Consider the following 24,845-nt stretch of genomic DNA (forward strand, 5'->3'; position numbering starts at 1 on the left):
CCCCAATTGCTCCCTCCCTCCCCTGGCCCTCCACCTAGTCATCATATTAATGCCAACTGCATTCCCTCTGCTGTGCTCCCCATCCCTGTGACTAAAAGTATGGAACGCTTTGCGAATTTGCGTATCATCCTTGCTTGGGCCATGCTAATCTTCTCTGTATTGTTCCAGTTTTAGTATATGTGCTGCTGAAGCGAGTACCATATGCATTTCTTTAACCATGTATAAATAGACATTTCGTGACTTCTATATGCAAGTAATTGTCTTTATGAGGTTTAGGGTCATATGAAAATGAATAAGATGTAATCCCACCCTTCTCAAGAAATAAGTCACTCATAGAGACAGGAAAGTAAGCCAATTATTATTTCACCTGATAAACTATCTGATAGAAATAAGTACAGAGAAGAGCTCCTATCCGAAGTCTGGAGTAGAGGTGGGGATGGTTAGGGAATCCTCCTTGAGGAGGAAATACAGGCAGTTTTGGATTCTGGGATCAGCATTTTTTATTGTGATGGGTCAGAGCATCTCTTTTTACACTTGACTATACTTCTCTGGGCAGACATGTAAGATTCCCCAGTGTGGGAATGAGGGCCTCCTCCTGTGCCTGACATGCCATATACAAGGGGAAATGGGGAAGTACCTCATATGAAGAGGCCTACCTCTTCAGGCCTTTGCACAGGGGCTTACACTAAATATCGACAGAACTCCATATGTGTAGACTGGCAAGGGGCCAAAGGTAAGGAAGCTGGGAGAGAGGGAGAGAAGAAGGGAAAGAGGGAAGGAAGGAAGGGAGGGAGGGAAGGAGGGAGGGATGGAAGTACAGTGAGGAGGTTTGTAAGCATTGAGAGGGTGCAGTCCCTCCTGATTATAGTCATTATAACGGAGGGCCTAAAAAAGTGGTCTACACTTAAGGAAGTATCATCTGATGATGCTTCTGAATTTTTTGACATGGTTTATATATTGTGGGCCGTGGTGGCCCTGCCCTGATTTATCATCTATTTCCAGTTCTACCTTCTGTACCTTCATGAAATTTAACTTCTCCGATTGAGTTTCTTCAAAGGGGCGATGGTGCCTAATTTACAAGTATATTCCCCTCTATAGTAGAAGTGCTACTGTCATTATTAGCATATCATCGACAATCTGTAAAACAGGTGAGATAGAAATAGAAAAGTAGACAAAGTTGACGAGATGACAATTTAAATTAAATCATATAAAAAGTACTATGGTCCATTGTAGAAATTCTCCTGAATCACATCAATAAACCAAAGGATAAAAAGAGGTCATGGTTTAAGAAAATAACAGATGGCTGCTTTGAAGCCTTCAATCCAGTTGTTTGTGGTAGATTCGCTGTGAAAAGTTGTGCTGTTGTAAGGCCTTCATCACTAATAATCTTATTAGAATAGTTAACATTATTTATTAGATAGACAAAAAGCAGTTACATGAAAGACTAACAAAAGCCAGTCTCGGGGGATCTGTGAGCAGCATCCTACAGAAGAAAAAGGGAAAGCTGTATCTTTCTCCGAGATGAAGGAATCACTTGTTGCAAACGTGGACCTGCACTAAAAAGAAACTAGATTAACTGTGTCTTCTGCTCAGTTTCATAAATAAATAAAACTGCATATTATACTTTTCAGACTTTAGTTTTAAGTAGCATTTTGCTGAGTTCGAAAGAACCATTTTCCTTATTTGATTGTCATGGTATGCTCTGTTCATTCCTACAGGCTTTGGTTCTCTTAGACATCACCCCTGACCAGTCAATGGTGGATGAAGGAATGGCTCGAGAAGTCATCAATCGCATCCAGAAACTTCGCAAAAAGGTTTGTAAGGCTAAGAACAAGCTATTGTTTTGGAGTTTTGTTTGTTTTTTGTTTGGATTGTTGGGGAGGATGGGAGAGGTAGGTAATATCAACCATGGTAATCGATTAATGATAATTAGTCACCAGTCTATAGTCCAGTCAGATTGTACTCTGAGGGAAAGTTGGGCCTCTTCCCCTCCCTGCTGTTCACTACCAAGCTGGCTGTGACTCTTGTATTTCACTGACTAGGAGCTTTCAGCCAACCTGTACACCTTGTCTTCCTTTTTCAGTTCATTGAGGCTTCCACAAAATCATTTTCTAGATTGATAGCTGTCCTAACTGGTGCAGTAGGTCATCAGAGATGACAGCAGGTGTCTGAAGGGCAGATACGCAGCCAAGTCAGTGTGGAAGGGCTTCTAGTTCAGGAGAGAGATTGTTGGATCTGGGCAGAGTGGGTGGTTCTTCCTTATTCAGGATCTGGGAGCCAGGGCAGGTATACAGAGGCTGTTCCCTGCCCCTAACAGGTGAGAGAGCCAGAGAGTTCCTACCCCAAAGAGGGCTCCCACCAGCCCTCCTCCTTAGGCCAGGTGTTTAAGGTCTATAGTTCAAGGTCTGAGGAGGCCATTTCTAACAGAAAAACAGGCTGCTTGTGAGCTTTGTCTCAGTTCAGAGCTTTGTGAGTGAGTTCTCGCTGTGTCACTCATTTGTTTCAGAGGAAGACTGGGCAAGAAACTGTACCCTTCCATAATGATGCCATATGGGATTGTCAGCCCTTGTTCAACAGCACCTTACATTTTAATTAACAAAGTACTTCCCTTTTTAAATTTTCTGTATGTGCTTTCAGTGCAATCTCATTCCGACTGATGAAATAACAGTTTATTACACAGCAAGGTCTGAAGGAAAGTATCTGAATACCATTATTGAAAGCCACAGGGAGTTCATATTGGCCACCATAAAGGCTCCCTTGAAAGCATATCCAGTTCCTACATCAGATAAAGTCCTTATTCAAGAAAAAACGCAGGTGAGTTCTGAGTTCTCTTGAACTATTAAGAATTTTAATATTAGATTTTATATTAAGTTCATATAGTCACGTTTTGATATTCTATCCCCTCAGTTGCACTTGGTATAGTACTCAGTCCTGAGTTTTGCTCTGGACAGTGGTCAATAGGGTCAGAGAGATAATGTCCAGAATAGAAGAGAAGAAGGAGGGAAGGTAAGGCTATTCTCAGGACAGTTCTCCTGGGGAAAGTAGCCAGGAAGTACTTAAGAATTGCCAGGAGATGAGATGACTATACGGGCCTGTTGTATCTAAAACTAGAAAAGTCAGTATTGTGTTTTCTGGAAATTATTGTTTAAGTAAACAATAGTCGACTTGCAAAGCAGTTAACTTTTACGGTAGTAGGTATACATAAAATTAAAATTTCATTTTTCTTGGTACATTTTAGATGTAACTATGGAAGTGTGATACCAAGACATGGCCAGGAGTTAGTCATTTATAACAGAGGAAGAAATTCTATGTCAATTAGTTATTTATTCAGTCATTTGCTCCTTATCTTGTTCCTGCTTTATATGAGACAAAAAAGATAGACAAACAGGAGTTGAAATGACTGTCTTTTCAGTGGGGCAATTTACAAGATGGTTTCATTTTCTGTTTTGCACATATTTAGAAGTACAAGGTAAAAAGAAACAAAAATGAGAGAAAAAGTTATAGCTCTTGACTGTTTCAGTGATGAGATTGAATATGCTCTCAGAATTATATATAGAGCTCTTGTTCTTAGAAGGAATAGTTGCTGTGTTAGCTGGTGACACTGTGGTCAGATGCTGCAGTTACTCAATCACATATTCCCATGTGCTCAGTTAAAGGGTTCTGACCTGGAAATTACACTCACCAGAGGATCATCCAAGCCTGGCCCTGCTTGTGCATATGTCAATCTTAACATCTGTACAGATGGCATTGAGCAAGGTAAGAGCATATGAATTCCATGGTTTGTATTTTATTTTTTAGTTAAACCTATCACTATCTTTAAGACTCTTATAACAGAATTGATAAATTCGGATAACATTTTTTTGTCATCAGAGTGAATCCACAAGGGTAAATTATTGGACTTACACTTCTAGGAAGATGGAATAGATGTACTTTTCCCTATTCTTTGCACAAAGTAGAGAGCTAAACACCCTGCACATCATATATATAAAAACCAACGTGAGAAGACTGTTTTGTACTGGTCTTAGTCTATCAATAACCACTGTTGTTAGTGGACCAGCCCTTTTCTTTCTTAATATGATTGCACCACACATTTCAGCCGTAACCATCAGGAAACTTTGAAAAGATACATGTTTATTACTTACAAAACCTGGAAATTACACAGTACACCTAGAGCCACACAGTATGGTCATAGTGGGGGCAGTGAGTCTTTTGGCAGGGGCAGGGGGCTCAGTAGATGTACATCGGTGATGTCAGCAAGGCCAGAGTTCTGTGTCAGCTTCAGTTACAAGGCCAGCAGAATGAGCAGTGACAAGACAAATTAAGCCTGGATTCACCCATCTGCTGACTCCATTACTGCCACTTTTTGGGCCAGGTTGACCAAACAACTGGGAAGAAAAGCTCCCAACAAGATTATTTTCCTAGGAAGTTACAAATGCAACCATAGGTTAATCTTAACATGATTTTATATCGTTTGTAATTTATCACCTGGCTGAAAGCACTCATGTTACAAGGAGAAAACTACAAATGATCTTTAAATTTATTATTTGAATGTTTTTTTAGCCAGTTTTGTATGCCTTTTGTTTAAACATTAATTGGGGGGGAGGGGCGTTACCAAAGTAATTGAATAAAATCATATTGCTTATAAAAAGAAAAAACTTATCAAATTAACATTTTATAAAATAAACATACAAATATCAGTTTAATTGTTGTATACTAACAATGAGCACATGGGAAATGAAATCTTAAATGCAATATCATTAACAGTAGCTCAAATAAAAGATTTATATAGGTATAAATCTAAGAAAACATATAACAGGACTTTTATGCCAAAAACTGTAAAATACTAATTAAAAAAACTCAAAGATCTAAATAAATGGAGAAGTACTCCATGTTAAAAGATTCAATACAGTAAATATATCAGTTCTCCTCAAATTAATAATACAAGTTTAACTCAATTCCTATCAAATCTCAGCAGTATTTTCTGTAACTATAGACAAAATTATTTTAAAATTTATCTGGAAAGAAAAATGCAATAAAATAGCTAAAACAATTTTGAAAAATAAGAATATAGTGGGAGACGCTCTACCCAATTTTAAGACATATGAAGACTGTGGTGTGAGCGTAGTATAGACACATAGATCAGTGTCACAGATAACACAGAAATAGATCCACAAAGTGTGACCAAATGCTTTTTGAGAAAGAAGCAAAAGCAGTTCAGTTGAGGAGTCTTTTCATTTTATGGTGCTAGAGCAATTAGATATCCATAAGCGAAAATGAAGGAAGGAAGGAAGGAAGGAGGGAGGGAGGGAGGGAGGGAGGGAGGGAGGGAGGGAGGGAGGAAGGAAGGAAGGAAGGAAGGAAGGAAGGAAGGAAGGAAGGAAGGAAGGAAGGAAGGTCCTTGACCTAAGTCTTACAGCTTATACAAAAATTAGCCCAAAATGGATCACAGACTTAAATACAAACTATTAAACTATAAAACATTTAGAAAGAATAAGAGAAAATCTTTAGGATTTAGAACTAATCAAAGAGTTTTTAAACCTTGACACCAAAAGCCCAATACATAGAAGAAAAAATTCATAAACTAAACTTTACCAAAATTAAAAATCCTACTTTACAGATGATCCTTTGTAAAGGACGAAAAAACAAGATACAGACAGGAAGAAGATCTTTGCAAATCACATATCCAACAAAGGAAGTATCCAGAATATATAAAGAACTCTCGAAACTCAACAGTTAAAAAAATCCAGTTAGAAAATGGGAAAAGACATGAATAGACATTTACCAAGGAGAATAAACAGATGACATATAAGCACATGAAAATATTCAACATTATTAGTCATTAAGGAAATACATATTAAAATTATGATGAAATATCACTACGCACCTATCAAAATGGCTAAAATAAAAAATAGTAACAATACCAAATACTGGTAAGAATGTAAAGAAACTCGATCTCATACTGCTATTAGAAATGTAAAATGGGACAGCTTAACAGTTTCTTTAAAAACTAAACATGTTTCACAGCAATCTAGCAGTTGCACTCCTGGGTATTTAGTACAGAGCAATGAAAGTTTATGTTCACCAAAAAAACTCTGCCTAACGTTTATAATAGCTGCATTCATAACAACCAAAAACTAGAAACAACCAGCTGTTCATCACAGATGCTGGTTGAACAGACTATATGGTTCATTCATACCATGGAACATGACTCAGCAATAAGAAGTAACAGACCAGTGATTAACATAACAATCTGGGGTAAATCTTTAGAGTGGAAAAAGTACATCGCAAGTGGGTGCATGCTGTATGATTCCCATTTATGTAACATGCTTGAAATGTTAAAATTATAGAAATGGAGAATACGTTGTTTGCTAGTAGGTAAGTAGGGAGTAGGGGCAGGAGGGAATTAGATGTAAATTTTAAAGGACAACACAAGAGATTCTTGTGATCAAATTCTTCTGTTTTGACTGTGTTGGTACCCTGGTTGTGATATTGTACTACAGTTTTACAAGATGTTATTTGGGGTAAACTGGGTAAAAGGCCCAGGGTATCTGTATTATTATAACTGCATGTGATTCTTTACCTCAAAATAAAATGTTTAAATAAATCAGTAAAGTAAATATCTGTAGTTAAATCTAAGGTTATAGGATAAATCAATATCAAGGATTACTTGAAGATACTATCTTTCAATTAAATAGTATTTTTGACCACTCTGAGTCCTAGGGATTTATAAATGGTGCAAAACAAAAAATGAGGGTCATGAAGACTAAAGTTTCCATCCAGAAAAAGATTGCCTGATGGAATTCCATCCCTGGAACAAATCTACCTAGGAGTGCCAAAGCGCATACTAAGAGCACATATAGTAAATACTTAGAAAGTTAAGTTTGAACACCCTGTTTCACTTTGTATTCAAATTTAACTTTTTTCTTCAGTTTTACTTATATTTGTGGCTTTTTAGGTGGAGTATTACTTCTAGAAAATCCAAAAGGTGATAATAGGTTGAACCTTTTAAAGCTGAAGAGTGTTGTTACTAGCATTTTTGGTGTGAAAAATACAGAACTGGCTGTCTTCCACGGTGAAACAGGTACGTGGAAAGTTGAAAGATATCCATGTCCTTTGATACAAGGTAGACTGGTAAAGATGGTAACTTGATATCAGTTATGCTACATAGCTTTTGCCTTCCTATTGACTGTAAGTCAGGGCCAGGCTCTTCAGCAGTGCCTGCATGCCATGTCTCTGTGTGCCTCCTTACTGTTTGATGTGGCTGAAAGAACACTGGACTTACTAGGAGATGAAAGCTCCAATCCTACCCTCTCACCTGTTAGCCATGTGATGGATTCTGAGCTTCAGAGACATGCTTGGTGAGTTTAACTTTATTAAACATAGTGCCTGCATCTTGCTAAATTCAGATTCTCAATAAATTAAGCCTAAATAAAATTTTGAAAAAATGTAAGTATATTCTCTCTCATTGTCATGCTTAAAGTATGACACACACCCCACCAAAAAAAGAGGGGGGATATGTTGCAGTCCTCATCCCCAGTACCACTGAACATAACCTTCTTTGGAAATAGGATCATTGCAGGTGTAATTAGTTGAGGTGAGGTAAGGCAGGCCCTACTCCAGTATGACTGGTGTCCTTCTGATAAGACAGCCATGTGAAGACACATGAAGCCAGGAAGACCATATGATGACAGGCAGATATGCAGCTGCAAGCAAAGAAACACCAAAGGTTGCTAAGAACCTCCAGAAACTAGGAAGAGGAAAAGAAGGATCACCCTATAGGCCTCAGAGGGAGCATGGCCCTACTAACACCTTGATTTAGGACTTCCTGCCTCCGAAACTATAAGACAATAAATTTCTATTATTTTAAGCCCCCTAGTCTAATACACTCATTTTATGAATCTGAGTGTTCATTTTCAGAAACTTTTAAATAGAAAAAATTTAAGTCGTCAATAAACAAAGAACACCTGCTGAACCTCAATAGTAAAAACCTCAGCAAGGTACTATTACTTGCCACCAGATCAGCAAAAACTAGAAAAATTATACAGTATTAAATGTTGTCAAGGGTATTATGTAATAGGAACTCTAATTCACTGCTGGATTATAAATTGATAGAACCACCATGGAAAACCATGTGCTGTCATATTTGTTAAGAAGGGAAGCAAAAGTGATGTAGGAGAAACGGGAAGGGGAAGTTAGAGTCTGGAAGAAGGTAGTTGGAAAGTCTGAGAAAAATCTCTGGCCAGGATTCACCAAGAGGAGCTATAATCAGTAACTCAGTGGAACACTTAGGTGGCCACTTGAAGTCACTGTAGGATGAGAAGGAGGGGGCAGCAAGGACAGACTGGAATTCATATCTGTCTAGCCACATCTAACACCTGTGGTTGGGACCTGCAGAAGAAGCTTTGCAAGAGAGTTGCTCACATCCCTGGCCCAGGAGTTGGAAGAGCACCAGAGGACAGCTGCTTGCTGTCCCTTCTGGCCCTGTGAGTGGCAGCATGTAAAAGCTTGAGTGGTGCCTAAGCCCCACAGTGACTTTCACACGTAGTGGCTACTACTAAACTACCTTCCAGATCCTATGTACCTTTCTCTGTGTTCAGCCCTAACCCAAACGGGGTCAGTCAGAAAGTTCTAGCTAAGTTAATAGTAAAACCACCATAGTTCACCCCCTTATGATTATGGCATCTATACTTGGCTCTGTCAACCATATCTAACTTCCAAATAGGACCATCATAAATTAAAAAGCACATGTTCAGCTATCCCTTGTAAAATTGAAAACATGCTTACCTTATTACCCAAAACTGTGTAAAAAGTCACCTTATCTGTCTTTGATTGATGTTGATTTCTAATTTCAGTCACATTGCCCCTTTACTGTCCTTTAACTTTACTGACATATAAAGTTAATTTCTGTTATTGTGTTTTATGCTATATAATAGGAAAGTAGAAAAAATAAGAATTGGTTAGTATAGACACAAATATATAAATAAGAAAGAAGTCATAACTATTACAGTCTCAGTTCTGTAACTGATCACATCAAACTTTCATCTATCATACACCATATTTGGGTATCTGATTTAGAGAAGGGGTCAAAACACTTTCTCAAAAGGAATATGGTAAATATTTTAGACTGGGAGCCACAACTGCCATTAAAATGTAAAAACAGACATGAAAACATGTTTTTTTTTTTTAGTGTAAAAAAAAATAGGTAAGGCTATGTTTTATTAAAATGTTATTTACATAAACAGGCAACCAACCAGGACCATAGTCTGCCTATCCCTGGTTTTAAGTATGAAGGCTATCTTGAAAGACATTATACCAGCCCTGCAAACTGTTGCCACCCAGGTGGTCCTAAACTGAGTCTTTAAAAGTTTTTTCTAGGCCAGCTGCTTCTTGGTGGAAACACGATATGGCCAGTGAACTCCCTGAACAAATACACCTTATCACACCTCATGTGCTAAAAAAATGTGTTCCTTGGTCAGAAGCAATGCTATGTGAGATATTGGTAAATAAGACATCCCTAGTTCATGGATGATGGGTTTGACAGAGCACTACAGACAACGGAAACTAACCCATACCAAAAACAAATGTCTAGTCCAGTAAGAAGAAAGCACTGCCCTTTCCATCATAGATGTAGCCCAGTAGCCAATCTGCCATCACTTGCCCTCCTCATACCCCCCTGGCAATAATGTGATATTGAAAGCCTAGTAATGGCCCCTGTGGTTGCTAGGTAGAATACACTACACTGTACCAACTAGCAAAATCAGCCTTCAGAGTATAAGTGGCCTCTTTGTTCATTAATTCATTGGGCAAGGACAGAAGTGGTTGGGGAAAGACTGGCTGGCTTCCACAAAATGAGTCATACTGTCCACCTGGTTTTTAAGATCCTCATTCACAATCTACCCATTTGGAGCAATCTGCCCACATAACTTTGCCCTGACTTCCTTGTCACCAGGTTTCTAATTCATTCCTTCTAAGTCACTGGTCATTCCTAATCATTCAAACCATTAGCCACTGCCCTTGGATTGATGTAGATCCATTCCTCTGGCCATCTCACCTGAGCAATGTGAACAATCAGTTGCCCTGAATAAAGTTATGACCATTAGGAGGATTCCCATCTACAGTGTTCTTTAGGGATGCCCAGAGTCAGAGTGGTCTGTAGATTTGCAGTCATCCACTTTTGATGGTGCAGCATATTGTGCAGAACCATCCATGCAGGAGCCCTAAAATCTTTTTTTTCCTCTGTCAAACTGGTATAGGTCAAGAAAAGAGACCATGTAGCCTAAGGCTGGACATGGGTGTCTAACCACTAGATGGGGCAGGTTCCTTGCTCCTTGAGGGTCTGCCTCAGCCTGGTTTCATACAAAGCACTTCTGCTTCCCATCCCCATTCACAGCCGCTATTGGTCATTCACCTATGTTTATATCCCTAAGCAATGTTTCATTTATATAAGTGCAGTTCAACTACATGTGTTCTGTATGTCTTGCTATTTTCCACATATGTTCATGAGTCAAATAACTTGTCTTCTGACTATAATCATTTATTTCATATAAGGCTCTTTTCATGATTCACTTTCGGATTCTGATACAGGAGGAAATTCTAAGAGGTGCTATTATAAACAGTTGACCCTTGAATAGTGTGAATATTTGGGGCACTGACCCCTCTTCCACCCCTCAAGTCAAAAACGTGGGTATAACTTTCGACTCTGCAGTCACCCCTTTGCCTCTATGGATTCAACCAACTATAGATGGTTGAGAATGCAAAATACCATTTTTGATCCTCAGATGCAACATGCAGATACAAAAGAGTCAACTGTATTGAAAAAAAGTCCATTCTAAGTGGAGCCACACATTTCAAACTTCTGTTGTTCGGGGTCAGCTATACAGGGAAAATGCACAGTTTGCCTATATTTTAAGTTACAAACATGCCACTTTGCAGCAATAACATGTTCTACTAATTACATGTCATCAAAGCCGATTTTATTTTGAAAAAAGCAGTGTCCTTTGATAAACAATTAAATGGAAAGCATCACTGTAAAAATACATATAAGATAGTTTAATAATTAAGTGGGAAAAAGTGATTGGCTTCAGCTCTGAACTATCTACCCCTAAAAGAATATCTCGTTTTTGTCATTTTTAGAAATACAAAACCGAACCGACTTACTGAGCCTTAGTGGAAAAACACTTTTTGTGACTACAGGATCAGCTCCTTCTCTGGTTGACAGTCCTAGCACTCTTCTCTGTCAGTATATCAATCTACAGCTCCTAAATGCAAACCCACAAGGTACGTGCCTCCCCCAGCTGAGAGCACCCTCAGTCGGCGATTTGTGGGGTATTGAGCATTAAGGTTTCCTTTAATGTTCAACCTCTTTGATTGCTTAGGTTCGTTTCAACATGATGACTTGAGTGTAGAGTCCTACTCTGCTTAAGGATGCATACACAAGCTTGTTTCTTTTGGCGTCTATATGTAGAAACATCCATCTGACATGGTGAGGAAATGAGATAAACTGGTTAATAGGTAAAAGTTGGAGCTAAACAAAGTTGAATTGTTTAAATGCCAAAACATTTTAGTTTTTAATTTTGCCTTATTTTGAAAACTTATTTATTTTTTCTTGTTCTTCAGGGTCCTCATTGTACATATTTGTTATTAAATCCTTTATGCTCTTCATCTGACTGTTTACTGAATGAATATGTCTTCCCAAGCTGCAGGTCTTTTCATACTAGTTGGTTTTTCTTTTCCTCTGTGAGATGTTAAGGCTGTTTCTGTAGACTGTACAGCTAGCTGTCTCACTCAAGATCTTGTACCTGCTGCTGGCTTTCCTAATCTTCAGCTGTCACCGCCTTCATTCGGGCTCCCACAGCTACAGGGTAAGCTCTCAGAATTTAACCCAATTTGTTCTGTCTTCTGTAGAGTGTTTAATGGGAACAGTGGGCACTCTCCTCCTTGAAAACCCACTTGGGCAGAACGGACTCACCCACCAACGTCTTCTGTCTGAAGCAGCCAAGGTGTTTGGCCTTCGTAGCAGGAAGCTAAAGCTATTTCTGAATGAGACTCAAATGGATGGTGAGAAGATTTTAGAACATATTAAATTTTTGTTTCGTTTGTTTTTGTTGCAAATAGATTTGGTAACATTTACCAACTGTAGATTATGTGTGAGAGGTAGTACTACTATCTGTTTTTTATTTTGCTCTTTCTCTAGAAAGTCCCCATAATACAATATTTAGAAAAATAACATTTAAAACTATAGTTACTTTTTGCTTTGGAAATAATCTAAAAGTTGTATTGATATGTTATTAAAAATACATGCTTCTAGGAAAATTAGCATATTTACGGACCCTTTACGGTATTGTAAAATAACAGCTTGAAGGAAACCTATAACTGACATTGTACTTCCTCCTTCACAGCTAATAAAAAATAGGCTTACATACATGCATTTTCCCAATAACTGCATGAGAATGTGAAGGGCTAGATCATTGGTCTACATATTCCCTACCTGATAAGTAATTCAGAAAACAGAATCTCAGGATGATGGCTTGCACAAGGCAGAGGCTGGTGTCTGCAAAGACATGTTTTCTGTCTCTCATACTCCCCTTTACATCACCCACTTCTGTGACACCAGCTTCCATGGCTGCTCTGACAACTTCTCTATTGACACGTTAGCCCTTCGCTCTAAGTTCTGTTCTGTAATTTCTATTACACATTGGACATGTTCGCTTTAATGTTGTCAATGGAATAATTTCTCCAAGCAGCTTCCAGGGGGATTTTTTCTAATAGCCATCCTTGTCATCCTGATTCAAAACCTTTGCCTTTCCATTATGTTACCTATACAGCCTTATAGTCTGGGAATTATTGGACTTGGTGAATCAGATTTATGTTGTGTCTTCTAGCACTGGTAGAAAACTGCCAGACCTTATTTTTTTCCAGAGTTACCTCTCATTTTTTATTTTCCTGCAATTTGACTATGATATGACTAGGTATCGATTTTTTTTTTAGTATAAGGCATTATTCATTTCTGTTACACCATTATTCATTTCTAAAATTTTCTTTTAAGTCTTTCTTATAGCGTTCCTATCTTTCTGCTTATACTGCCCATCTGTTCTTACATGTTTTTCACTCTTTCCATTAGAGTCCTAACATGTTTAAATGCCCAGTTTGATTAATTACAAAATCTCTGCCAAGTCTGAATCTGGTTCTGATGTTTGCTTTGTCTCTTTCTGTGTTCTTTTGCCTTTTAGAATGCCCTGTGTTTGTTATTGTCGTTGTTGATAGCTCGACATGATGTATTGGATAAATAGAACTGGGGTAAATAGACCTTAATGTGAGGTCTTATGTATATCTGACTAGCAGGCAGTTTTTGTTGCTTAATGTAGCTATAGGTGACAGGGGCTAAAATTTCCTCTGGTATCTTTGTCTTTTGTCTCCTCTTTTATTTTTTGGTTTCCCCAGAGATTTCTTTTTAAATAGTTTCAGAGCTTTGCCATTCTTTCAGCTGCAATCCCCTATTATCATACAGGAGCCCATGGATGTCCCAGTAGGGTATGGAGGGAAGAGAAACAGGAAGTGTACCATAGTTTTATGATTAGGTCTCAGTCTTTAGTGAGCCTGTGACTCTGGGCTGTGACCTTGCTTTTTAAATTTCTTTCTCCTTAGGTGAGAAAGGAAGGTTATAATAGGCTAGCGCTGGGTATTTTCCTTCCTCAGAGTCAATTAGACTCTGGTTAAAAATAATAATAATAATAAAATGTAATTACTGATAAGGAAGGACTTCTGCCATTTTGCAGGGATTCTTTTCTGTAAGTCTTATACCTTCTTTTGCTCTTTTGTTCACTGACACCTCTTGTGTTTAGTTGATTTTTTGTATTGTACTGTTTTGATTATCTTCCTTTTGTGTATTTTTTTAAGATTTTTTTTTAGTGTTCACCATAGGCATTACAATTGACATTCTAATATATAACAATTAGTTTGAATTGATGCCAATTTAACTTTAATAGCATACAAAAACTCTGCTCCTATTCAGCTCTACCCTTGTTATATTCTTGTCAGAAATTACATTTTTACACATAAATGTAAATTTTGAATTATGTGTTATGTATTTGTCTTTTAAATCATGTAGAAAACAGAAAGCAGGTGTTATAGCATGAAGGACTCCTTTTATCATTTTTCAGAGGGCAAGTTTAGTAGTAATGAATTCCCTCAGCTTTTCTTTATTTGAGAATGTTTTAATTACTCCTTAATTTTTGAGGAATTGTTTTGCCAAAAAGAGAATTGTGTCTTGATAGTTTTTTCTTTCAGCACTTTAAATACGTTACCCCACTGCCATCTAGCTTCCATGGTTCCTGATTAGAAATGGTAGCTAATCTTGTTGTGTGTCCCTGTTACATTGCTTTTGTGTTGCTGCTTTTAAGATTTGGTCATATTTCTTCAAATATTCTTTCTGCCCTTTTCTTTCTTCTTCTGAAACGCCCATAATGTGTTGTATGTTGGTCCACTTGACTGGATGATTTCAGTTGTCCTATCTTCAAGTTCAGTGGTTCTTTTGCCTGCTGAATATACTGTAAGCCTCTCTAGTGAATTTATTTCAGCTGTTGTACGTTTCAGTTCCAGAATTGCTGTTTGGTTCCTGTTTATAATTTCTCTTTATCAATATTCGCGATTTGTCGCTATCTTATTTTCTTGGTTTTCCTTAATTCTTTGTGGTTTTCGTTGATCCGTGATTTTCCATTTAAGACAGTTGCTTTAGAGTGTTTGTCTGTAAGTTCAAGTATTTGTGCTTCCTCAGGGACAGATTCTGTCAGTTTATTTTTTCCTGTGAATGGACCATACTTTTCTGTTTCTTTGTATTCCTTGAACTTTATTGTTGATGTTGTTGAAAACTGGCCACTTGAATTCTATACTATGGTAAATCTAGAAATCAGGTTCTCTCGTCTCCAGGTTTGCTTTTTGATTTTTGAAGGCTGTTATCATTTGTTTTCTGACTTCTCCAAACTATTTTTTGCAAAGACTATATTCCTGGTTGTGTGTAGTCATTGAAATTTCTTTTCCTTTAGCTTGTATTCAGCTATCATTTGACAGAGATTTTCTTAACCTCCATGAGCTCAAAGTTTAAAAACAAAATACCCACCTCTCCTAATCTTTGTGGATTGGCTTTATGCTGGGGCAATCCTTCAGCATCACCACACTGTTTATATTATAGCTCTGCCTCACTTCCTGTTTGCACTGAGCCTGAAGAACAGCAGCCAGATTGCCCAGAAAAGGCTTTTACCTTTTCAGAATTGAAAGTTTTAGGTCTTCTTAGGTCTTTTCTGTATATGCATCCTGGCTTGGGCATACATCTGGCTTTCTAAACTACCCAGAAATACATGGGTGATTTTTAATGCCCTTATTGCCCAAAGAAAATTCTCTCCTCCTTTTCCTCCCAGGACTTAAGCAATCCGTGTATGTTTCAATCACAATCCTTTGCCCAACAACTGTAGGCTTTTTGTCTACCTTACGATGTTTTTAAGCAATGCCCACCACTTTTCTGCCCTGAATGAGTTCCAAGTTAAGCAAAACAGATAAGCCCTTCAGGTAGTTCACAGATAGGTTAGAACAAACAGTATTTTTGCTCTGTTCCTCCTGGAACTAGGTGCTAGGGTCCCATACCGGGAACATGGCCTGCTATCTTTAAGCACACCTCCAAGCTAGGAGGGAACTTGACACACAAGCTGGTATCTCTAGCCTTATTTTCATTCTATTTTTCCTCATAAAATTATCTTTCATAAATATTAATAATTTGGTAAATTAGACGATCACATAATGCTTACAGTTTGAAAAACTCACTAATACCTTCTTACTTGTTCTGCTAGATTCTAAATATCATCTCCAGATCTTATAGATATCTATTAAGAAGGCAGCCTTGAGAATATTTTTACAATTAGGATTCCTGCTAGGACAAGAGCCATTTTTAGAGAAAGCTGATTCTTTCTTTCCTTTGAATTCAGATCTGGCTAGAAGCAATATACCCCACAATAAGCAAAAGAACTTTTAAAAATGTCCTTTACTTTCTCTTTTCCTTTTGATTTTTTAGTCAGTGTTAATCAATTGCATTTGCATTATTATCTGTGGCCATATTGACTACTGTACTCTTTGACATGAGCCCTTTAGTCTTTGAAAAGTTCTTTTTTTCTGGCATCACAAGATGTTCTACTCTTACTTCCCCAAACAGAGAAATGGCTGTTCTTCCTGTTATAGGAGTTAATAATTAGAACTCACAAATCTGGGCTGTTGGCTTGGCTTTGCTTCTAGGCCTTTTCTGTAGAAATACCTGTTTTATTGTATGGAAGGGAAGGGTGCAGGGACATCTTGGGCAATACTCACTGTTAGTTAGGTTGAGGGCACAGTCTTCCATAAGTTTGATCAGCTGTAAGAAGTTAGGGTCCAGCTATAAACGCAGAGGGCATGGTCCATACAAGGCCGCTATCACGTGTGGCACCAACTGCAAATTTAGAGGGTTTCCCAAAACCACTCTCAAGTTTGATAATTTGCTAGCAGGTTTCACAGACCTCACTGGAAGCTATTGCATTCATAACTATATTTATTATAGCAAAAAGCTAAAACCTAAAACCAGGCAAAGGAATAGATGTGCAGGTCCAAACAAAGAGCTTCAATTGTTCTATCCCCAAGGAGTTAATGGACAATGTTACTTTTTCCTGATTCTGTTGCCTACTAACCAAAGAAGCTCACCCAAGATTTGGTGTTTAGAGTTTGTACTGAGGTTTCATTACAAAGGCAATATTGGTTCATTTCCCACGTGGTTGATCTACTTCTACCCTGAATCATAGGGTCGGTCTTTCTGGTGTGGTCCTCTACACGGAGTCATCTCTTAGCATAAACTATTAGGTGTGATCAAGAGCCCACCGTAAATAACAAAAGACACTACAGTCACTCAGGAAACTTCATGGGTTTAGCAGTTCCTCAGGAACTGGGACAAATGTCAGGCCTCTCTTAGGATGAGACCAAATTCATTACTACCCAGGCAATTAACATTTTAAAAATATTTGTCCAGAATAAGTAGAAAGTTTATTTTTTAAACCTCTTTCCATTCTAGAAATTACGGAAGAAATCCCTATGAAGACTTTGAACATGAAGACTGTGTATGTTTCTGTATTACCCACAACAGCTGACTTCTAACATTCAGCTATCAGTGTGGTTCAGTCAGCCTTTTCCTGGAATGTACCTGTTCCTACACACGTGCGCGTGCACGTGCGCACACACCCACACACACACACACAGAAGAAATTTCCTTCAGGTTCATCTATAATATGCCACTTTTCATCTCAATATGAAATGGGATTGATTCATCAAGTGGTTTGAGACTTCACAGTGATATTCACACTTAACCTTAAATACCTATGTAGTCATGTTCGGGGAAGGTTACAGTGTTACCTCAGCACAACAGAGTTTATTTCTATACTTGAATTCTTAAGTATAGAAGGTAGAAATGATTTAAATGACATAGTGTGTGTGTATCATTCTATGGTCTTTTAAAACTTAATTGAGACCCTTGAAGGAATGGACAATGTTATATGTTTCTGCTACCTGGATTTTCTTGAATAATTTGATGCAATATTTTGTTTCAGTAAATCAAGACAATAAACATGCTTCTCTCAGTTAATAAATGTGTTAGAAGTAATTCATTCTCTCATAGTTTAATGAAACTTGAAATTCATAATTCTTAAAGAACACAAAAACTTAATAGTGACTTCTTTATTAAGGCAGTGGACTAAACATCTAATTTTACTTCCCAAATTCATGTGTGTCAAAAAAGCAGATGCCAAAACAAAATTAGACATGCAAGAATTTATTGGGGGAAATATACATGACGGTTAAAGGGAAGAGGGAGCAAACATAGATAGAGAGGTCTGGTACATGTAAGAGGAAGTAAGGAAGACTGATTAGAAACAGCCTAGACTGCAGTGCAGCTCTGAGAAAACCTTGATTAGGCCAATCAAGAGTCCCCAGGCGAGAATTCATTTTAGAAAGAGTCTAGAGTTGGGTAGAAATGACCTGTCTTTTTACCCCTGCATTGCTTACCTAGTGGCTTGGAGCAGACCAGGTGGGCATGGTCTCAGCACAAATGCCTCAAGAGATCTGAAAGTGTAGTGGCTGGAGGCTGTCAACCAATTATGCTCCTTGCATCAGTTTCTCACATAGGGAGATCTGAATGGTGCATCTCTGACTGCTACAATAACTGTATTCAAATCCAAACCCACAAAGTTGGAAGAAACAAAACAAAATAACACGTGTTGACAAGGATGCGGAGAAATTGGAACCCTTGTACACTGCTGGTAGGAATGTAAAATGCCGCAGTCACTGTGGAAAACAGGATGGAGGTTCCTCAAAAAATTAAAAATAGAATTACCTTATGATCCAGCAATCCCACTTCTGGGTATATACCCCAAAGAATTGAAAGCAGAGTTTTGAATAGATATTTGCACATAAAGTGCATTACAGCGTTATTCACAACAGCCAAGAGGTGGAACAACCCAAATGTTCATGGATAAAGAAAATGTATGCACATACAATTTAATATTATTCAGTCTTTAAAAATAAGGATAAACCTTGAGGACACTATGCTAAGTGAATTACACCAATCCCAAAAAGACAGATGCTGTATGATTCCATATATATGAAGTACCTAGAGTAGTCAGACTCACTGAAACAGAAAATACAATGGTAGTTGCAATGAGGGAGAAAATGGGGAATTATTAACATGGAATAGTTTTAGTTTTGCAAAAGGAAAAGGTTCTAGAAGTCTTTTTGCACAACAATAAATATAGTTAATACCATTAAACTTCATAAAAGTGGTTAGGTTGATAAATTTTATGTATTTTTTATGACAAATTTTAGTTGTTTTTTGTTTGTTTGTTTGTTTGTTTTTTGTCAGAGACAGAAACTGATCTGAAGGAGCTCCCAGTAGCCAAAGCTGGAATAATATGAACAAAAAAAATTAGTATTGGATTAAAATTCAAAGTGTGGTAGTACCCCTGATTTCAACTCCTTATCTGCAGTGTCACGTTCTATAATTTCAGTTATAGTCAACTGCGGTCCAAAAATATTAAATGGGAAATACCAGAAATAGATAATTCATAAGTTTTAAATTGAGTAGCATGATGAAATCTCAAGCTGTTCCCCTTTGTCCCACCTGGAATGTGAATCCTCCTTTCATCCAGTATATCCATGCTGTAGATGCTCCCTGCCCATTAATGACTTAGTAGCTGTCTCAATTGTATCAACTGTCACAATATTGTAATGCTTGTGTTCAAGTAACCCTTATTTTACTTAATAATTAGGAGCCAAAGCACAGGAGTAGTGATGCTGGTGATTTCAATATGCCAAAGAGAAGCTGTAAAGTGCTTCCTTTAAGTGAAAAAGTGTAAGTTTTTGAAAATAAGGAAAGAAAAATTGTATGCTGAGGTTGCTAGGATCTATGATAAGAACAAATCTACTTGTGAAATTATGAAGAAGGGACAAAAATTGTGCTAATTTTGCTGACTCACCTCAAACTGCAAAAGTTAAAACCATGGTGTGTGATAAGTGCTAGTTAACATGTAAACGGTATTAAATTTGTGGGTGGAAGACACAAAATGTATTCCAATTGATGATAACATATTGTGCCAAAATGCGCTGAGCCTGTAAGAAGATTACAGCAAGGGTTTTGAAACAAGTGACCATGTTCACATAACTTTAATTATAATATAGTTATAATTGTTCTATTTTATTGATCTCTCATTGTGTCTAATTTGTAAATTAAACTTTATCATAGATATGCATTTATAGGGAAAAACTATATATAAGGTTTGGTACGATCCACAGTTTCAGCTATCCTCTAGGGGTCTTGGAATATATCCCCCATCAATAAGGGGGGCTACTGTATAAAATAAATTGCCATGAGTCCATACTGATATAAATGATTAAATAAATTAGCAAATGAGAGAGAAGGGACAAATCTAGAGAATTCTAAGTAATTTATGTAGACAGTCCCCTTCAAGGCAGTTTAACTCCCCACACTTTCAAAATGGGCTGTTCTTAGTGACTTCTTTCCAAAGAGTAGAGTATGGAAGGGGATCAAAAAGTAACTTCACAGATTAGAAAACTAGCAAACACTACCTCAGGCAGGTGATAAAAGATAGCATCAGTCATGTTAGCAGATTCTTAGTACAATGTGATAAGAATGCTACTTCGTCTCTGGTTCTTCCAAGTGTAACCATGAGAAAAACATCAGACAAACCCAAATTCAGAGATATTCTATATCTGACTCCTCAAAACCATTCAGTTCATCAAAAGGTCTGTCTAAAAAACTGTACTAAATATGTGGCATCCTGAAAGTTATCCTGGAATAGAAAAAGGTCTTCAGAGAAACACTCATGAACTCATGATATCTGAATAAAATATGGACTTTAGTTAACAATACAAGCATACCTCATATTATCGTTTGTTGTTGCTTTGTGGTGCTTTGTAGATATTGCAGTTTTTACAAATTGAAGGCAAGACCTTCCACCAGCAAAAATACAACTCACTGAATACAACTCACTGAAGGCTCAGATGATGGTTAGCACTTTTTACAAATAGTAATTTTAATTAAAGTGTATACACTTTATGTTTTTTAGATGTAATACTATCGTTTTTTAGATGTAATGCACTTAATTGACAGTATAGTGTAAACATACCTTCTTTACACTGGGAAATCAAAAAATTTGTGTGACTCGCTTTATTGCTATATTTGCTTTATTGCGGTGGTCTGGAACTGAACCCACAATATCTCCAAGGTGGTACCTGTATTATATCATTGTTATTTTAATAACAATGCTAAAAATTGTTATTAAGCTAACAATTTTTAAAAGTTGTGAAAAATGTTTCATAATAATGTAACACATTGGCAATAGGGTAAACTGGTTGTGGGTTTAGAGCTCTGTACTATTTTTGAATCTTTTCTATAAATCTGAAACTTAAAATTTTAAAGTTTAATTTTACTAAGTGGAGGAAAATAAAATTTAAAATCTATTTGTAATAGCATCAAAAACATGAAATACTCGGATAAATTTGACCAAAGATGTATAAAACCTGTTACCTGAAAGTTACAAAATACTGCTTAGAGATAATAAAGAAAACCTATATAAGTGAAAAAGATGTATCGTGTTAGTTAGGACTGCTATAACAAAATATCGTAGATAGGGTGGCTTAAACAAGTACTTACTCACAGTTCTGGATGCTGTAAATCCAAGATCAATGTATCTGCAAGTTTTGTTTTTCCTAAGGGCTCCTTAGCATTATCAGATGGCCACTTTTTCACTGTGTCCTGACATGGCCTCTTCTCTGTGCATGTGTGCTCCTGGTGTCTCTTCTTTTTTTGTCAGGCTACTAGTTCTATTGGATTAGGGGCCCACCCTTAAGATTACATTTATAAATGCTCTATCCCCAAATGTGGTCACATGGGGGCTAGGACTTCAGCATTAAGAATTTTATAGGAACAATTCAGTTGATAACAACATGGGTTCAAAATTGTTGAGCTGACAATGCTCCCTAATTGAGCTATAAACTCAATGTAATCTCAACCAAAATCCCAGCAAAATTTTTTTCATAGATATTAACCAGCTAATTTTAATTTTATATGGAAATGCAAAGGGTTTAAGAGCCAAATGAACTTACAAAGAGAAGTACAAAGTCAGAGGACTTAACCTGATTACAAGACTTATAAAACTACAATAATTAAGACTATGAAACTGGCATAAAGATAAATCATTAGGCAAAGCAATGAATCCAGAAATAGACCCACATATATATTTTCAGTTGATTCTTTTAAATGATGCCAAAGTCATAGGAAAAAGATAGTCTTTTCCTTAAAATTGTGCATGGGAAAAGTAGATTGTCATAAATACACAGAGAGAACATTGTCCTATACCTTTCCACAAAAACTCTACATAAAAATATAAACAAATATCACAAATACAAAATATAACAAAACAGGTATATTTTACCACAATAAGTGTGTGTGTGGAACAGAATTAAATGTAAGAGCTAAAATTATAAAACTTATAGAACTCCAGAAAATCTTAGTGACTTTGTATGGTAGGTAGAATAGCCCCTCCAAAGATGTTCATACCCTAATGCCTGGAACCTGTAAATATATTAGGTGCTAAAGAGACTACGGGTATGATTAAGATTATAGGCTTAAAGATTATAGAAATTTAAAAAAAAAATTGTAGAGATTCTAGTTTATCTAGATGGACCCACTATAATCACAGGAGCCTTTAAAAAGCAGAGAACTTTTCTCTGGCTGGAGGCAAATGGCAGAAGGGGGATAACAGATTGCAAGCATGAAAATTTGTTATTCCGTTGCTGGCTTTATGATGCAGGCGCCCATGTGCAAAATCTGGAGAGAGGCCTCTGAGAGCTAAGGTTGGTCCCAGATAGCCAGCAAGGAAACAGGTATCTCAGTCCTATAGCAGAAAGGGAATAGAATCTGCCAATAACCTAACTGACCTTGGAGAGAGATTCTTCCGGAAGGCTCTGATAAGAGCCAAGCTAGTAGATGCCTTGATTTTGGCTTTGTGCGACTCAAAGCAGAGGAATCATCCATGTCCACCAGACTTTCTGCCCTGCTGGCTTATTGTGAAATTATAAATTTGTGTTGTTTTAAGTGCTAAGTTTATGATAATTTGTTTCAGCAGCAATAGAAGACTAATACTGGGGTAGGCACAGATTTCTTTAAAAGGTCACGAAAAGCACAAACCATAAAAACTATAAATCGTCCTTGAAAATTAGAGTTTTTTTCTTCAAAAGACATTGCATAGATAATAAAAAGTCAATCCACAGACTGAAATCATTTGCAAAATATCTGGCAAAAGACTGTGTCTAAAATATAAAGGAGCTCTTGTTAATAAGATAAACAACCTAGATTTTTTTTTTAATTTGGCAAAGATTTGAACCGACATTGCACCAAAGAAGGTATACAAATAGCAGATAAGCACGTGAGTGATGCTTGGCATCATTACTCATTAGGGAAATTGAAATTAAAATCACAATGAGAGTTATACACCCACTAAAATGGCTAAAAGTTAAAACTCGGACCATATTGTGCAATTGGAAAGGATGTGAGAGCAACTAGACCTCTCATAGACTGCTGTTGAGAATGTAAAATGGGACCATTAATTTGGGAAACAGTCTAGCAGTTTCTTAAAAAGTTAAACATAGACTTCAGGCCCATATGAGATCAAATAGACCTGTTTCTATCTGCTTGTATCTCTGCTTAAAAACAACTACAAGCCATGGAAATAACTGAAGAACCAACCAGAGGAGAACTCTGAAGTGGTAAGAAAAAAAGGAAAATGGTTTGGAACTCCATAACTGAAAAAAACAACACAGCAATAGGATATCATAACTCTCACCACCCAACAGAAGAAAGTGACCTAGAACCCAATCTAGCAAAAGAAAAGAGTGCAGGTAGGTTCATTCCTCCCACAGATTAAACAGGAGTCCCTCCAACACTAGTCAAAACAATGCCATCCACAAGAGAAGTAACAAGGGGAAGTCTTCTACCCAGAGTCCTAGTGTTACTGGAGGTAGTCAGTGAGAGGTGGCAGGTATCCTGCCACTACAAGCACCCAGCCAAAACCACCTCTGTCTTCATTGCCTTGAGACTTTCCTCCCCTGCCAAAAGACACCAGAGTGGCTGGGGTAACTGGTGTGGGCGGGGGTGTCTTACCATAACAAGCATGTGACCTGTTGTGTGTCCCAGGCCTGCCTGGTTTCGGGTCTGGCTGTGATCCAGGCTCGCAGCTAGGAATAGGACCCTGGATTTAGAATGTGTAGTAGGGTCCCTGTGCCCAGCTCAGGTAAGCACAATTCAGCTTATTGTATCATGCATGCGTGGCTGAATGCCACTATTGTACTTTGATATATGTGGAGCCCATGCGGTCCCCTAACAGAGCAGAACTGCATTTCCCGCAATAGAACTGTGCTCCATGCAATAGAAGTGCACTTCCTACAATAAAGTTGGTACCTGCCGTTTCATTCTCATGTGGGCCCCTTGTGCATGTGTTCTTTCAACTGAGTGTCTCGCCACCAAAACCTTCCCTTCTCGATCAGCTCATGTTGACACGTGGCATAGCTGGCAGGATGAGGTGTATACGATGCCCAGTGCTCCGAACAGTCCCAGTTGGAGAACACCTGGGTGGAGAACATGTTGCCCCCTCCTCTCAGTGGTATCCCATGTGTACCTAGCTACGTGGACACCCCCAGAGGATTAGGATGGAGTGAAGCCATGTCTGGAGAATGTCCAGAAAGCCCTGGAGATGTTGAAATTGAATGTCCCGACTGCTCTCCGGGAGGCATCGGGTCAGGTGGCCCAGATGTTCCTAGCAGTGCTGCAGCAGGCCAGCCTGGAGGTTCAGGATCAGATTCAGCGGGTGCAGCAGCTACTACGCTAGGAGGAAGCGCTGGAAAGGCAGCAAGTGGCAGCGGAACACATGCTGCAGGGCTCTGACCAGTTGCTGCCATCATCGAGATCTGGGAGTCTGATGGCAACACCACGGGCAGGTGCAGCTGGTGATATCGCAGCAGGTTGAAGTGGAACAGCAAATGGCATGGGGGTGGGGTGGGAGCAGGCTTGTAGCAGCCCCCCAGGTTAAAAAGCATACCACCTTGATCCAGTAGACTCCCACGGAACTCAGGGACCTGACAAAACAAGTACGGCAGAGAGCTGGGGAGATGGTTCAAGGGTGGCTCTGCTGATGATGAAGGGCCTGAAGGGACTGAATTATCTCTGGAAGAGATGGCTTAGCTGGGCTCCATAATGGTGATACTATCCCTTA

At 38.0% G+C, this 24,845-nt stretch overlaps 1 protein-coding gene and 1 non-coding gene across 2 annotated transcripts in view; one reads left to right on the forward strand and one right to left on the reverse strand.

Moving 5' to 3' along the window:
• Positions 1 to 17,647, forward strand: part of IARS1 (isoleucyl-tRNA synthetase 1) — an 88,442-nt gene extending 70,795 nt beyond the window's left edge. The window contains exons 28-34 of the mRNA XM_016128851.1: positions 1,719 to 1,814; positions 2,638 to 2,814; positions 3,651 to 3,756; positions 6,956 to 7,081; positions 11,134 to 11,277; positions 11,905 to 12,057; positions 17,081 to 17,647. Coding sequence (XP_015984337.1) covers positions 1,719 to 1,814; positions 2,638 to 2,814; positions 3,651 to 3,756; positions 6,956 to 7,081; positions 11,134 to 11,277; positions 11,905 to 12,057; positions 17,081 to 17,163 — 885 coding nt within the window. The 3' untranslated portion in view covers positions 17,164 to 17,647. The remainder of the gene's footprint in view (positions 1 to 1,718; positions 1,815 to 2,637; positions 2,815 to 3,650; positions 3,757 to 6,955; positions 7,082 to 11,133; positions 11,278 to 11,904; positions 12,058 to 17,080) is intronic.
• LOC118601064 lies at positions 94 to 198 on the reverse strand. Its single transcript, XR_004950166.1, has one exon. It is a non-coding gene; the product is annotated as a U6 spliceosomal RNA (small nuclear RNA).
• Positions 17,648 to 24,845: the final 7,198 nt, after the last annotated feature.

The sequence above is a fragment of the Rousettus aegyptiacus genome, unplaced genomic scaffold (assembly GCF_014176215.1).
Source record: "Rousettus aegyptiacus isolate mRouAeg1 unplaced genomic scaffold, mRouAeg1.p scaffold_m13_p_3, whole genome shotgun sequence".
In the NCBI taxonomy this organism is placed as follows: domain Eukaryota; kingdom Metazoa; phylum Chordata; class Mammalia; order Chiroptera; family Pteropodidae; genus Rousettus; species Rousettus aegyptiacus.